This window comes from Falco biarmicus, chromosome 7 (genome assembly GCF_023638135.1).
Source record: "Falco biarmicus isolate bFalBia1 chromosome 7, bFalBia1.pri, whole genome shotgun sequence".
NCBI classification, from domain to species: Eukaryota; Metazoa; Chordata; class Aves; order Falconiformes; family Falconidae; genus Falco; species Falco biarmicus.
The window spans coordinates 54,512,190-54,529,200 of record NC_079294.1 but is presented as its reverse complement, the minus strand read 5'-3'; the positions used below and the strand labels follow the sequence as shown (position 1 = coordinate 54,529,200).

The following is a 17,011-nucleotide window of genomic DNA, read 5'->3' as shown; positions in this document are numbered from 1 at the left end:
TATAATGGCTGAACAACTTTCTACAATAATGTTTGCTAGCTATGAAACATAACATTGCCTGGAGTTACTTGTAATGCACAATAATAAGCAACAAATAGAAAACAGTGCACATCCACTGCAGTTCAGTGTGGGAGTTTTCTTGCCAGAATTGCCATCACTAAATACGCTTGCAGCATTAAAGGCTCATCTGTAAATGTATCAGAAGTACCTTGTGAACTACCAAAATCTTATCCAGACGACAGCGTCATAGAACCTCAGGATACATTTGCAGTTATAATACAGAAATGAATATGCTATGATTTCAGATGTTTTCTGAAAACATTTACAGACATAAGAGTTGTGACGTACAAAAAAATCAAATGTGCTGACTTAGAAGACAATATAATATTTCTAATATTAATGTTATACTAAGGAACTTCTATAGAAGAAAAATAGAAGAACTAAAATTTAACTAATACGAGTTCTGTTCCAACAGTCATCATTTTAACTTCCTTCTCAGTAAATAAAATACTTCATTTTTGTCTCTGATAATATTTCATGATTTGCTATGTCTAATTAAAACAAAAGCCTCCTCCTTGACCATTTCAGTGTGCCGCTGAGCAGCTGTTGCAGCTCAAATTGGTATCACCCAAACTTAGTAATAAAGAGCTATGCACACTATTCTGTATGTGGTTAATAAGTGCCCTCACTTATTGGCACTAACATTTTCTCTTCCTACTGAAAACATCTTCCCTGATGCATCTTGGAATTACATTTTCCCTTCTTACAGCCAGATCACAGCAGTGACTCATAGTCAGTTTTGTTATTGATTACTACAGTCAAGTCTTTTTACCCTTGTGTCACTTCCAATTTATGAGCTCCATTTATAGAGAAATTCCTATCAACTGTATGACCTTGCACTTCATAGTTGGAGATTTCTACCTGTTTCTGTTGCTATATTTTCAAGGTCATTTAGCTCTTTGTTTAACATTTTGGTCTCCTCGTTATTAGCAAATGCCTGCCAAATTTTGTCCATCTTGTACCTTTCCTGCCTGCTTTTTAAATGAAAAGATTAAAACAAGATTAGCCAAAAAACAGTCCCCAAAGAACTCTATTAGTAAACTCTCTCCACTCTCAAATTCTCCCAACACAACTATAATCTCTCATTTGTCTGGTTCGTCACACAGTAACTTTTCTTCTACTATTTCCCATTTTTTCTAGCTGAGTAATAACTTATTATGCAGGTTATTTTCAGATAAATAAACAGCCTGAAGACTTATTAGAAAGAAAAACCAGGCTTACATGTCAAAATGTGCTTTTTGTAAGCTTCTGCTTTATTTTACTCCATTTTTCAGCAATTTCCTCTATATTCATGTTTTTTCGTCTAAGCTCATAATGTTGATTATTGCCCCTTTTTCAGGACAAGGGGCAACGGGTACAAACTGCGACACAGGCAGCTCCATCTGAAAGTGAGGAAGAACTTCTTTACCATGAGCGCGACACAGCCCTGGCACAGGCTGCCAGAGGGGCTGTGGACTCTCCTTCTCTGGAGACATCCAAAACCCACCTGGACGCAACTCTGTGCAATGTGCTCTAGGTGAACCTGCTTTAGCAGAGAGTTGGACTAAACGATCTTCAGAAGTCCCTTCCAGCCTAACGATTCTGTGATAAGACCACAGCTCACCCTGCCCCCACTTTCTTAAATACAGATACCAGCCCAGGTACTTAAAAGACATTGCAGAAAATGCTGTCCTATGTGTACCAAGTTGTTTTATCTAAAAACAAAACCACCAAAACCACTGCATCTGGAACAAGAACATTTTGCCTTGCCTTTTTAGAGAAAAAGAATCATTTATGATGTGAACTAATAGTTTTAAGCAGTCACTTAAGTCTCTAAGCAGACTTAAAACCCTGAATATAATGGTTATTTTAGTGTAATGATGCTCGCTCAGCAATTACTGGCAAATGCACATTAGTAAAATATGCACTGCAGAGTTAATAGCCTATGAATGTTCTTGCCTGTGCGCGCACTAATACTGTGAAGTCGCAACACCTGTACAGTGTTTTTAAAATACTTATATATTCTACAAGGGCCCATAGCAATAAGATCAGTATTTCCTATGTAATTGTTGATGTTCAAATAGATGGACTCAGAGGCACATTTAGACTATCTCTAACTTTGAAAGAGATCACTTTTTTGACTCAAAATGTACAGCTTAGGCCCACCTGGAGTTGGCAGCAATTATACATAGCTAAAGTTTCAATCTTACTAGTTCACTCTGTCTTATAAACTGCGTCTCAATAGTAACTTCCTCAGGTTTTAGATTCCATCCTATTATGACTGTTATGAATTTCGTTTCAGAGGCACTGGGACCACAGAGCCAGCACACTAGAACAAGGAAAGATCAGCAGAACTTAGAAACCAAATTTCGACTTTATACAGATACAAATGAAGAAGGCTGTCAGATTTTTTTTAATCAGTTGGAAACTCTTGACAAATGCAGTTTCAATGCCTCTCTTCCTCTGGTGATGATAGTCCATGGCTGGTCGGTATGAACTCACGTTTTATTTTTAATTCAAACTACATCTGATTTGATACACTTTCCTTCTTATTACGCTAGTGCCAAAGGTAACTTCAGAAGAAAGGTTGTGACTGGACAGATAGATTTCCCTGGTAGCAATCATGTCTTGAAATATTACTAAGTGGATATCCCCCATTGAGATTCTGAAGGAGCAGACTACAAGCAATTCTCCTTGTGGGAGTCCCATGACAAAGATTACATTCCGCCCTTGTTTAAAGCCAGCAGAGTTTGAACAAGTAGTTGAATTAATGTGCTCTACCTTTGGAGCACTGAATACCAGTTTAATTTCTCTGATATGTTCACTGCCAGATATTTACAGATTTATTGAAAAGAAGTGCACACAATCTCACCACACCTTTCTCAGAGATACACCTTTAAAGTGAGCTTCCCTATAAGCCCCTTCAGCTGAAAATGAAGCCTTCAACATCAATGAATTATCACTGAACTTCTTCCAGTTAAACTGTAAAAAAAATCCACCATGAAAACCTTTTTCAAAAGCATAACAGTGATTTTTCATCAGCTTCTCAGTTGAAAAAGAAACAAAAGAAAAGGCAGGATAAGGAAAAAATGCCATTTTAACAGATCTTTGATTCTCATAGAGCCAATGTCATCACATAAGGTGGCAAAACAGATATTTTTTGCACATCTGCATATATGCAGAGGAACTTTGAATACCCCCCGTGATGCACACAACTTTCTCAACAAATAACAGCAGAGACGACTTTGGATGAAATATTGCCCTAGATTACTTTAGGCAAGCCTGACAAATAAAAATTTGTTCAAAACCTGTAACTCCTCAAAGACAACCCATGGACCTGAGACTGCTGGCATTGAAGTTTATCATTCACATTAATTTAATTTGCAGAGGTATTGGTCTCTTAGAGGAATATGTATGGAAACCCAGAACTGAGACTCCCAAATTCTGGAAAAAACACCGGAAGAGATAAGGATGTTCTATCAATAGAAGAAATAAATGTAACTAGAGCAACAATTAAATCCAATAGATTAAATAATAACTCTAGTCCATCAAATAAGAAGCAGTGTTTGACGCTAATAAGGAATTTGTGATCAAGTCCTTAAAATAAGAATCACAAAAAAAAAAAGCAGATCTCAACATGGAACAGCTGTAGAAGGTAAATACCTGCTGGTCTGCAATCCTTCAGCTTCCCTCCCTCTCTAGTCCTTCTAGCCTAAATTTACAGGGACAGATGCTCTTGAACGAAATCAGAAATTTTCTGGACATTTCACCCTCTCTTTTTAATTAATAATACCAGTCAACTCAGGATGAGTGAAAATATTTAGGAACATCATTTCACTGGTAAGAGTTCACATTACAAGACATAAATTATTATACAGCTCTTATATTGATTCTTAATTTTTTTTGTCCACGAAAACCCAAAGATCCTCGGCACTGAAGCATGCTGAAGCCCCTAAAATCTAGTTATGAGCTTTAAGCCCTCCTTGTTTATATTACAGTTTTACCTTGAGCTTTTCACAATAAATGCTTGGCAGAGACTGCATTCCCTCAAGAATGGTTTGCTTTGTTTTTTTCAACAAAACAGGTGGATGGGATTTTAGAAGGTTGGATTTGGAAAATGGCAGCAGCTCTGAAGTCTCAGCATAAACAAATCAATGTGATCATTGCAGACTGGCTTACATCTGCTCACCAGCACTATCCCATTGCTGTACAGAATACCCGCTACATAGGACAGGAGATAGCAGATTTCCTGGAATGGCTGGAGGTAAGAACCCCCAGATTAACACACATTTCTCTGGAAAAGACCTATGTACCTGTTCTTCTGCTTCTACCACCTTTCTGAAATACTACGACAGTTATCGCTATTCATTTCAATCACTTATGTTTCTTTAGCACATTGTAAATTTTTCTGCCATAAACTTTCATGTGACTTCATAAAACATTCATCAAGCAAGAGAAAAAAGCAAGTAGTCTTGTTTATTAAAATATTTTGATGTATCTTTAAAAGCAAGAAAATTTCATGCTGCTATAGCTTTTCAATTAGCATGTGTGCAGACAGCTGACAGTCCCACACTTTGAAAGCAGGAACACATTATTATTTGCAAGTGGTTAGATCACTAAAATGGGTTTACGTTATCTGTGCTTAATTTCTGCTTTTAATGCAGAAATCAAGCATGACATCATGTCTTGATTTTTGCCTTAGTTCCCCAAAGATTATTCTACAATAATGGCTTAGAGATCCAGAATGTAAAGGGAGAGCTTTCTAGAGGACAGCATGCCTCACAAAGCAGATGACATGGAGGCAGTAGTGAGACAGAGCCCCGCTGATGTAGTGACTCCTTATCAAAACTCCCGCTACGTAGGAAGCAGTGGCCATGGCTGCACTGAGAAGGCTGCAGGTAAGTCTGCAAGGGATCACTGGTCTCCAGCACTATTTAATAAAAGACAGAAAGCAAACGCTAGAATGAGGATCACTCACGCAAACTAGGCACCCTAAGCAACTCTTATTTCATCTGTCTCTAGTACTAATATAAGCTACCTAATCTGAAATGAAGTTATACATCCGTACATCACAATGAATATTTCAATACATTAATTTAAACACCGTGAGGCCTAAGGTGGAAGGGAAATACACTACAAAGCTGAAATATTTGTAGCAAATACTATTGAAGGGCTAAGCTGCTTTCAACAGGAATAGCATGGCTAGAAGAAGTTGTCAAGACACCATGCCCAGTTAGGGACAACAGGCACAAAAGAGCAGGCAGAAAAGCCAGAGTCACTATTTTTTATTGTGACATTACAAGAAACCTTAGCTCTTGGTCAAATGTAGTTTAAGTTGCTGGAGCCTGAAGACACATTTTGAAGCTGTTTAATTATTGAATAAATTGGTGGACTTTGTTCAGTTCCCAGGAGAACACACCACGTTGTCAACGACAGAGACACTCTGTGATTTCTCCAGTGTCAGCAAACAAATCGAGGCTTGAAAAAATGACTCCTTGCTCCAGCACTGTAGGTAGCTTATCTTGTACCATGATATGTTCCTGGATTTAAACATACCATAAATCTTCAAAGCATTCAGTTGAGCAGTATCAGTGCTCAAGCAGTAAACCTTCCTTCTATTGAGAAACACCCCACCTGAGTTTAGCAGTTAAAAACCCCTTCATTCCAACCCCCATAACTATCTTTCCACTATGCTTCTGTCTGCATACAGGCTGGCGAGGATATGAAATATCCTTAATGGATGTAACAAAAACTGCAGTGATGTGCAACATTTTAATGAAGTGCTCTTAGTCCAAGAGTTAATAGGGCATGATCAGTAACAATCTCAATAGCATCCATCTCAGTAACACCAGCTAAGAAAATTGGTCAGATCTTGTGATTTTTAAGAGTTGCCTGTCTCCAAAGAAGATTGCCAAGTTTAACCTCATCTTCACAAGAAACAGGTATCAAGACTGCAAAGCCACTCCACTGGGACAGGCAATATCCACAATTAAAACAAAACAGAGGTTTGCCTATCCTGCAAGAAAAATATACCACATTTTTCTTTACAAGTCAGAAAAACTTTGAGCCTTGCAGCTCAGGTGAAATGCTTAAGATCCAGGTAGTATCGATTAGGTAGAAAGAAGGGCCTGAAGCCAACTCTGCTTCAATAGGTGTGTTTCAGATCAGATACCCAGTTTGTACAAACCAGTCCAAGAAACATCACTGTTGTATCACTCAGCATGTCTGATCAATGTTTTGATACCTTGGCTTCCAATTTGGTTTGTGCTAGTAACTCAGGCAAAAAAAAAAGCAAGGCACTTTATATAAAGGATTGTTTTACACTGAAGTTAAAGGACAGATACCTATTTTATAGTCATAGGAAAGTCAAATGCTGCAGATGAAAGGCACTGCACATTTGCATCAGTTGCAACAAACAGCAACAAAAATCCTACTATCTGTGTCAGTTTTCCTGAGCATAGTGCATAAGTAGCAGTCCCCAAAGGTGTAGCATTTTCCGGCTGCATGAAAAGGAGGCAAGAAATAGCATTCAGCCAGTAAAGAAATCTGGTGTGTGATCCATGCACCTCACTTGACCTCCATCATCAACACACACACATTTCTTGTGTTGTAATTCATGGTATTCCTAGCTCATAGTATTTCACTGTTTACTTTTCATATTTTCTACATCTAAATCAAGCTCCTGCTATCTTGCAGGAATCCATTCAATTTTCCAGAAGCAATGCTCATCTAATTGGGTACAGCCTAGGAGCTCATGTTTCAGGATTTGCTGGAAGTTATATCAGTGGTACAAACAAGATTGGAAGAATTACAGGTAAAAGACTTAGAGCTTTAAGAAATGTTAACAGTCAACTGATTTAAGTTACATAGACAATTGATATATCAACGTCATATAAAATATTTAGCTGTTGAATAGTAATATTTGCCACAGTTTAGAAGTTTCATCCCAGTGGTTTAGAAATTAGCAATGAAAACACTTTTCAAAACAAAGTATCATACTATTTCTAGATTCATTCTTTCCTACCTCAGTCCAAATTATGACACAGAGAATATACAAGCGTGGAGACTACAAATCAAATCAAAGACTTGAGATGCATGTTGTTTGAATTCGTCTTGTATCCATTCCCACTAACACCTTAATGTTAGTCACTATCTTGACCCAAAGCCATTCAAACACACTGTTCATTGTTATCAACTCATTTTAAATAGAAAATTACGTTAAGGAAATTGTTTAATTGTGCTTGAACTTTTAATTGCAGTGCATTGCTCAGAGTGAAATGAAGTCAGTTCTCCCGTGGCAAAAATGATAGCCCTGGATTAGAGTATCCCTAAGAGATGCTTAAAGTAAACAAAGTTAACCCATAACACTTGGTTGTTTTGACTAGTGGCATTTTGAACCTTCTGTAATGCTTTGTAACTGTACTAATTATAAGTGTAATGAAAACACATTTATAAGGTTATTGATACACTGTATATGGTATCACATCTAATGCACAGTGACAGCTTAAAAAAACCCCAACCAAACCAAAAATAAAACAGAAGTGTGTTTTACACAAGGCCCGTTATCAGCTATGTTTTAAGTTATCAGAGAAAACATTTTACTTCAATCCGATTTGGGAGGGAGGCAAATACACGTGACTGTAGTTTGAAGTCCCAACTCTAATCTTGGATTCATTGCCACATACCATCGCCTTACACAATCAGCTCCTGTGACGGTGCCTGCATGCTGAGAAGCCAATTTTAAACAATGTGTCATGATATTACACCTGTGTATACGCTGAAGGACTTCAGTTCATCAGCACTGCTTGTTCAAACCATATTAGTACATCAAACCTTGATAATGGGTAAGTACAAAAAACATTAAACCACTATTTATTGCAACAGCTATACACATTCTTCGGGAAAAACTATTCAGACTTGTAATGATAAGCTCCAAAAGTTCATAGTGATAAAAGCTATTAAAAATTAAATCAAAATGTACACCTTCAGGGTGACGTCCCTACTTGTAGCCTGTGTTACTAGTCTTGTCCAGTTACACCTATCCAACTACTTTAGTCTATAGTATCAAATGAAGAATCTCAAATTTAGAAGCTTGTCCTCAAAACTGAAGGCAGCTTTAAACTAAGCAGGCAGTTCTTTTCCATAAATCACTTCACAACCAAAAAGAGCACCATACTAAAACATCTAGCAAACTAAAAATTAGCAAGTCTCCCTAAATGGTATATTATTTTCTGAATACTGTAATAATTTGCCTTGAAAAATTCTTAAGGTGAAAAATTTTTATAAACAACACCTAGCAGACATATAGCTCTTTTAAGCAACAAGTGTAACTTTATAAAGTTTCAGGTCCCAAATGTGGGTTAGATGTCAAACTTGTTGTGGGACTGTCTTCAAAAGGGCCTCTGAAATGCATGACCTCTAGAGTATGAAAGAACAAAATTAAGTAAACATCACTTAAATGACAAAGCAGTAGCAAGCATGGTTTGTCTATAACACACACATCTATCTCTGGGCCTGTGTCCTTGCGCATGTAGCAGTTACTGTTTATTACAGTGCCTGTGTTTACTTTACCTTTTGGTGTAACCACGTATCCTCTGCATGACAAGTGTTCCTAGCATTGTTCCCATCAAAAGACCTTGTAAAGTAAGAGCGCTGTCTGTTTTTAAATATTTATCACAGACTTTTCTCATGACAGTAGAAGAACAGCCCATTCTGCACTATATCACAACTGGATTATTTGCATTTATTGCAGGCCTTGACCCTGCCGGTCCCTTGTTTGAAGGAATGTCACCAACAGATCGTTTATCTCCAGATGATGCAAACTTTGTAGACGCAATTCATACATTCACTAAACAGCACATGGGTCTCAGTGTTGGCATCAAGCAGCCTGTGGCTCATTTCGACTTTTATCCCAACGGAGGCACCTTTCAACCTGGCTGTCACATCATGCATGTTTATAACCACATTGCACAATACGGGATCACTGGTAAGAACCAATGGCACAAAACAGGAAGAAGCATTGCAGCTGCACTCACAGTATCTCTGGGAAACTTTACGGATCTCTATGGTCTTAAACAGTATCTGATGGGAATATTACCTCCCATTATACGCAAGGAAATTTCTTTTCTAGAAATTGGTGATCTGATTTTTACTTGTATTGAGTTCAAACTGTTCTGACTCCAGTAAGGAATCTGGCTGCCTAGCACTTCTGAAAACGAGTCCATCAGCATCAAGCTGTCAAGCACTTCTGAATAATTTCAAAGGTATTTGTTTTAGTGGTAGAGGAAATGAGAAAACATCTTCTAATTAAGCCAGATTCATCTAGTGTGCAATTAATTATTTCAAATCAAACAAAACACAGGGCTGTACTACTCACCTCCTTAGTTCACCGTTTCCCAGCTCCCTTTCCTTCAGCTGCGCAGATGATGCTCTCTCTCTAGGACCTCACTGGCAGTGTTCCAGAGTATGTTTTATATATAAAAGCTTATTTCCAATGTACCTAAACATAAACATATAGAGAAACTGATGCAACATACTGAAAAAAGATAACGTAGTGATGCACAGTGACAACCAGAACTGCTCCGTGGAAAACCCCAGATGAGTACTGTTCACCCAGCATACTGCATTGCAAAAATACTTCTCCACTATCAGCACATTGTCTAAAGGCCTGACTTATTAGCAGGTAATTCATGGCAAATGTGAAACCAAGCATTAGCTAGAAAGCTTACCAGCAAAGACACATAAAACCAGTCCATCGTGATATATCCCAATTACACTGAAGAAAATAACTTCTGTAATTTGATGACACTCAAGGAGGAAAAAGATACTTAGCTCTTATAAAAGCAGATCTATGTATTTAATATAATTTTAATATATTTAATACATTTTTTGCTCCTTTCTCCCCAGTAGCAGCTGCAGGCAAAATTCAGCATGAGAGTTTGTCACTCTGATAGGGACAAAATATGACATTACCACATAAGCGTCCAAAGGACAACCGTGTCCAACCATTCACAGAATGAGATGGCTGTCTTTAACGTGGTATGATCTGAAAGACTGAACATAGCCTCATATTGACCAAAACAGCCAGGACAATGAAATCAAGGTTCATATATACAGCCTTAAATAGTCAGGCTAGAGAAGTTTAAGCAGCAAATTATTCAATTTTATTATCATGTGGGTTCAGCCAAACTATTTTTGGATGAACCTCTAAGTAAAGTTGCTACAATGTCTGATTTCTGAGGCAAAACCATGATGTTTTAGTAGTAAAAGGGTGGGGGGGAAACAATAACCTATGTTTATGGTTGGTTACTGTACTCCTCTGCAGTTGAAATGGCAAGGAGGGTCAAAAGCATGCAAAATGTTCTTGTTTGCATTTTTAGGCATCACTCAAACTGTGAAATGTGCCCATGAGAGGTCAGTTCACTTGTTCATCGACTCTCTGCTCCACAACGATAAGCAAAGCACAGCATACTGGTGCAACGACATCAACACTTTCAACAAAGGAATGTGCCTCAGCTGCAGAAAGAACCGGTGCAACACACTGGGCTACAACATCAGAGAGGAAAGGCTCCCAAAAAGCCGACGACTCTTTTTGAAAACAAGAGCACATATGCCTTTCAAAGGTTTGTGGATATACCTCTCTCAATCTCTAGACTGATCACAAAGTGTGAGAACAAGCCTAAGCTTTGTGATCCTGTTTAGTCATTTATTAAAGATTCTAAAATCTATGGGAATAATCAATTTGCTGAGACAAGTGAGAATCCCCATAGGCCATCCTGATGCCCTTTCATCAAGACCCTGACTCTTAGTATTTCTTTGGGAAGAAGGATGCTGCATGCTTGCCACAGGCTAACTGCAGATCTGAGGCCTCAGAGATGCTGGGGGTCCTGATAGACAGGATTTTCCTACAACTGGCCTGTGCGAGTTTGTTATAACATATGCAGGCATACAGCCAAGCCAAAAAAGCAGCGTAATTGCTCTGGGAGGCCTGTAAAATCTCCCGTTCCAAGTTTGCCCAAATTTTATCTGCAATTAGTCTAGAAGATGACATATAAATTATTACTTTTCAAACAATGGAAAGACAACAGAACAGCATGGACTTTTACAGGGCAGAATTGTAGCACTAAAAGTGACTGGTACTCTAGCTTTATCTCCGCTAAATTACTTTACCAAGTGCACAAAGTAACAATTCTCTAAGGTCAGAAAGACAATCAGTGTGGTTTCTTGCATTTATTACCAGAGAGAGGGGAAGCAGGGCCTACCTGCCAGTCTCCATCACAAAATGGCGCCAGCCTGGCCGTGGGCCGGTTACAGCTCGGCTGCCAGAGAACCCGTGAGGCAACCGCTGCTGCTGAGTTCCCCTGCCAGAGGGAAGGTTTAGCTATGTTTTAAAACAAGAACAAGCAGGACTGTGTGGTACGAATAGAAGGGACACCATTCTTCTTCCAAGGGGCTGACTGACTTCACCCTCCTTCCAAGGGACTGACTTTTGGCGCACAGCGTTCCTCCTCACTCCTCCCTCCCCAGCTATCGATGAGGCACATGGCGAGCAACAGCACGGCCCGGGCAGGATTCCTGCTTAGAGCCACAGGACACCATGCATGGAAGGGATTCGATGTGCCCAGCTCCTCACCGAGCGGCCATGCCCTCCCCACAGCCACCTCAGTGCCACCCCTCTCCCCTCAGCGCTGAGGCAGCACCAGGGCCCTGCCCACCCCCAGCACAGCCCCAAGGCCGTGGGGGTCCCTCAGCCCCTCACCCGCCGGGGGGCAGCCCACCTGCCCCCCCCAGGGCAGCGGGGCTGGGGAGGCACCTGGAACACTGACAGGGCACCCTTGCCGTGGACACTCGAGGGCCTTCCAGTCCTGACAAGAAATGCTTCAAAACGCTGCTTGCGTGACACATCTTGTTTCCCCACAGTGCTCAGCACTCAACTGCGATGTCACAGATTTTTAAAAAATACAGAAGTTCAGGTATTTTAAAAATATTTTTGAGGTCTTCCACTAAGGCAGCTATGAAGCATTCGGTGATGACTCCAGAGGGGTCTGCTCAGTCCCGACTGATACTCAGAGCAGCTGAATCTGCTGGATCCCTTCTTGTAATTTTAAAAACACCTCAGGATGCTACTTGAAGTAAATTTAAAAATTCTGCAGGCAGCATCTAGCTCCCAGCATTACCATGCCACAGAACTATCAGGACACCATCCAGATCAGGGACACAGTGCCCTGAGGAGGTGCGTGCACTACCACCACACCTGGGCACCGACGCACCATTCCTGTGCTGCATTTTTCTTTGGGCATGGAGATAATTTCAGCTTGTTGGTGAAATAATCTGTGTCCTATTGGCTCTGATCTCAGTTTTAAACATGTTGCATTTTTATGCTGGGAACTCGTTTTGCTTCAGAACAACATCCTTGGCACATAGGCAGATACCGGTGCCCCAGACAATGGTCGCCTTTCACTAACCGTTCCCAAACAAGGCGGCAACTGTGGGAGGGTACACACAAAGTCATCTTTGTAATGCTCTTAAAAAAATGTTTGAAGATCATGTGAGAAGCCCAAACAGAAGGAATTGGAGAAACTCAACATGACACTTCACAATCCTCTCTGTCTTCACGAAATCTGATGTTTCATTTTTCAAGCTGGTCTGAGCACACATTAATCCAGGTCAAACAAAAAAGTAGTTGTTACAAAGAAGTTAACATTTATAGTAAAGCTGTGATGGGATGCTGAGTCAGTCTTTGTATGAATACACTCACCTTTTTTCCCCAAAGTGAGCATCGTAACCACAGCAGAAGCAGCAAAAGCCTAGGCTTTATCAGAACATACACCAGCACAATCAATTTTTACAGAGAGAAAACTCCATCTTCAGTAAACAAGCCTCCCTGCCTACTTTATCCTCATCAGGTTTGCAGTGAAGAATCACTCATTTTGCTTCCTAGTGAGTGACACCTTTTCAAAAGAAAACACATTGTTCACTAACACAAAATAACTATGAAACAACAAAAAGATACAGATTTTCAACCAAATAGCTTCCCCTGTGAACACTCAGAGATGCACATGCACTTCCCCACCACCCACCCCTCCCCAAAAAATAATAATAATAAAAAAATCTATCTGTGGTATACATTAAGAGATGACTCCCTTAGCAGTCTGGTGGAGCCATTCCCTGAGGTAATGAAGCCTGTAGTGGGCGAAGAGAGGAAACGAGGAAAGAGCATCTTTCTACTCAAGTGTGCAATAATGTTTACCAGAACAGCTTTGCATGTGTAATTTGACCAGATTGCAAGGATAAATACAACATTCCTAATTTTTCCAAATACTTTGTGGTTTTTGTTAACAGAAATTGCTTAGTTTTTCTTCCTTAACACCTAAATATATCAGTTTTGTCAAGAAGGTGGCTGGTAGAATCACCAGACAGGAGGAGTTTTGGACATTTAAAGCTGACAATATCTGTGTGCATGTGGCCTCTAACTGTACATTGGGGGTTTTGGTCATGTGTTTGTTTTTTTCATAATTTACTAAATGTCAAACTGCTTGTAATCAGTACACTGATGATTTCTTAGGCATTCTTCATTCTGACAAAATTCAAAGACTTTCCTAAACACTGTTTCTCTAGAAACTCACCAAATCTTGAAGTCTTAACGACGTCTTTCTTACAGTAATGTCCTTGAACAAAGTCATGTGTTAACAGATGCATGTTAAGCACAATGTATCATTATGCAGTCCAGGAAAGTTTGGGAGTCATCTGTTTTGCAGGGCAGTTTTCCAGCTGATCAGAGAAAAAAGCCTGACTACATTGCCCAAGGTCTTCAATCTGTATCACACATCTCTAGCCATGTCCAGTCATAAGGATTTGTCTGGTGATTAGATAGAGGGCTTGCCAGAAATTCTAACAATTGAACTTCAAAAAAGCTAGAATATTTCCCATGGAAGAACATTTTATCCTACAAGAGAACTCAACCCAGGTTACCTTTTTTCCCTCCATCCTTTTATTAAACAGAGAAACAAGGCCCCAAACCCTAATGGATTACACAGCACAGCAACAATCTGAAAAAATGATGATGTTTTAATTTCAACAGATTTGTTTAAAAATATGGAGTATCAATCAGTTTTCTGCTCTGAAAGATAAAATTCTTTTGCCTGAAAAAATTATTGCTTTTTTGACCATTAATTTTGACACGTTACAAATTCTTCCTTTCAACAGTCTATCATTATCAGTTCAAGATCCACTTCATCAACGAAATCCAAGGCAAGCAGATAGATCCAACTTTTACTATCTCTCTGACAGGCACTAAGGAGGATGCTAAAAACCTGCCTATCACACTGTGAGTATTGATATGACATGTCATTGTACAAGTGAGACTGGGTGCCAATTTATAATACCGTTATCATGTACATGATCACGCTATGAGTGAAATGGTTTGGTACAGCTAAGTGAAGATAACTGGAAATTGCCCTTTCCTCACCCATACTCCCTAAAACCCACAAACTTTTACAAAGTTCATACATTTTTGGCATGACAAATCTCTGTAAAACAAACCTAGTAATCTTTGAAGTCACCCTAATATTAAGTATCCTGTTCACTTAATGTTTGGTCCATCCCGTGGCTAACACAGGGAGGTCTAGTCAATTAAAACACAAATGAATATACACCTCTACTTAAGGTAAAGGATTTTGAATACTTCTCATGATGGACACTATCCGTATTAACAAAAGCAAAGGCAACAGTGTGGGTCAGCATTTGCTCTAGCCAGCAAAAGACATAACATAAATGCTATTATGGGACACCTTTTCTTTCCCTGTCTGAAACCACCTCTGCTTCACCAGCTGTTCAAGTTTCTCCCACTTTTGCTCCTTTTCTAGCACGTTGTCATATTTCACCACCTTATGCACCTGGAAGAGTATCCTAGAGACAGTAATGTTCCCTTCTGGAGAAAGAGGAGGAACAGCAGTTCGTTCTTCGGTTTTAAAGAGAAAAGAAACTCTTTTTTTCCCCTACTTTAATCCATAGTAAGACAGCATTATCGTGGTTTTGTTTTCTGCAGAGTTGAAAGCATTGATGGGAATAAAACCTACTCTTTTCTCATCACCCTGGACACCGACATTGGTGAACTAATAATGATAAAGTTCAAATGGGAAGGAACTGCAGTTTGGGAGAATATCTGGGACACTGTTCAAACCATAATACCATGGACAAAAGGCACCCGTCGACCAGGACTTATAGTGAAGACAATCAGAGTAAAAGCAGGGGAAACACAACAAAAGTAAGTAATTAAAACACTTTTTTCTGTAGTAACACCACAGATGTCTGACACATAGATGTTTGACACATAGTTCAATTACATGCATCTGAGTCCCAGCACGTACACCAACGGTGAACTTACCCATATACAGATTCTGGCTTTCCCTCCTCCCCCTCAGATCAGACTGAATGAGTTTAAAGCAACTTCTAATTTCTTTGTTCTCAGGTCAGAAATGAATAGTGGGAAATGTCCTGGCTCACTACTGCCACTAATCTGAGTTGAAGGCACAGTAACTTTGGATGACAATTTTGTTGATACTTGGGAACAGAAGATAGAGAAGGAGTTAGATCCAAGGAAGAATTAGAACAAGTTCTGCCATGCAGTTTTTCTGCACAAATTAATGACAATAACTGATGACAATTTCTGACCTATTTTTAGAATGTGATTCTCTCACTCCATAAGGACTGTATGAAATTGCAAAGGAACTACTACATAAGATAAATAATGACGCCAACATCAAGGCCCTCAAAAATTCAAATTCCTACTTACAAAAAAAAAAAATGCCAAATCTTAATTATTTGACTTTCAATACCTACTTCATAGAGAAACTCAGCATCACCATTCTTGAAAGTATTCGTTAGAAGGATCACATGCAAAACAACACAGTCATCTGATTATTCACTAAAGTTAAGGGTTCTATTATGAAGTTCCCTTATTTTCATCTCACCCATTTTAGAGCCAGTCCAGTGCCTGATAGCTGACAATTACTGCACTGTGCAGGCTGTATAAGAGGTTCCTGGAGTGATAAACTGTGGAAGCAATGTTTAAACTTTTGAAATTTTGACATTTCAAAATATTTTGAAATTCCTGTAGCAGGTAAACAGAATGTGAGCAGTCCTGGTAAACAAAAAGACTATCCATACTTCTGCATGCCACACTTTCACTGGTATTTGACAGTAATTTTTGCACTCTGATTTTTTCTATAATACATTTTTTTCTATAATACAAATTCAGTGATTTGAATTTTGTCAGTTGACCTCTGAAGCAGCATCAGAGAGCATTTTTTTTGAGGAAAAAAATTATGAATGCAGGCTGAAATCTGTTTTGGTTTTTTTTTTTGTTTAGTTTTTGTTTGTTTGTTCATTTGTATTGGGTTTTTTTTGGGGGTGGGGATGGGTGTTGTCTTTCCCCTGCTGATTGCTTTGAAACTGGATCACCAGGTCTGAGTGGCCTTGTTCTCTACATAGAGCAATGCCAATAACACTTTTGAAACTGCTTATTCACAGAGAAATTTCAGCCAGGAGACAGAATAACAAAACTTGTGATGATTCCTGCTGCTTTGATCCTTTTAACTGAGTAGTTTTAATTAAGGTTAATGAGAAAAGCATGTCTTACCTTGTAACTGTGGCTCAGTCTTAGAAGGTGATTTTTCCTTCCTACAGCCTCTTTCTTACCAGCACCAGTTATAACTACTGCAGTCTTTCTGTGCAACAATACTTATTGGCAGAGCTGCATCTCCTTGGTACTGACACAAAACACAAACTAGACAATTTAAAGAGACATTTCCATGAGACAATCTGTGTGCGCTGTGGGGCAGAGGAGGTATCATATTTTCTTGGGTATTGTCCCCCCAAAAAACATATTTTGTACATTCCTCTCCTAATCCAGCACTCAACATATGCTCCTGCTGTAAAGAAAAAAAATAACAAAAATCATTTATATAGAATC

The 17,011-nt window shown here is 39.2% G+C and overlaps 1 protein-coding gene across 3 annotated transcripts in view; it reads left to right on the top strand.

Moving 5' to 3' along the window:
- Positions 1 to 17,011, top strand: part of LIPC (lipase C, hepatic type) — a 63,746-nt gene that overhangs the window by 44,167 nt on the left and 2,568 nt on the right. For 2 of the 3 annotated variants that reach the window (XM_056346289.1, XM_056346290.1), the window contains exons 2-8: positions 2,342 to 2,529; positions 4,124 to 4,303; positions 6,736 to 6,853; positions 8,792 to 9,025; positions 10,419 to 10,661; positions 14,245 to 14,365; positions 15,086 to 15,304. In XM_056346289.1, coding sequence (XP_056202264.1) covers positions 2,342 to 2,529; positions 4,124 to 4,303; positions 6,736 to 6,853; positions 8,792 to 9,025; positions 10,419 to 10,661; positions 14,245 to 14,365; positions 15,086 to 15,304 — 1,303 coding nt within the window. The remainder of the gene's footprint in view (positions 1 to 2,341; positions 2,530 to 4,123; positions 4,304 to 6,735; positions 6,854 to 8,791; positions 9,026 to 10,418; positions 10,662 to 14,244; positions 14,366 to 15,085; positions 15,305 to 17,011) is intronic. The other variant, XM_056346291.1, reaches the window with a different exon arrangement.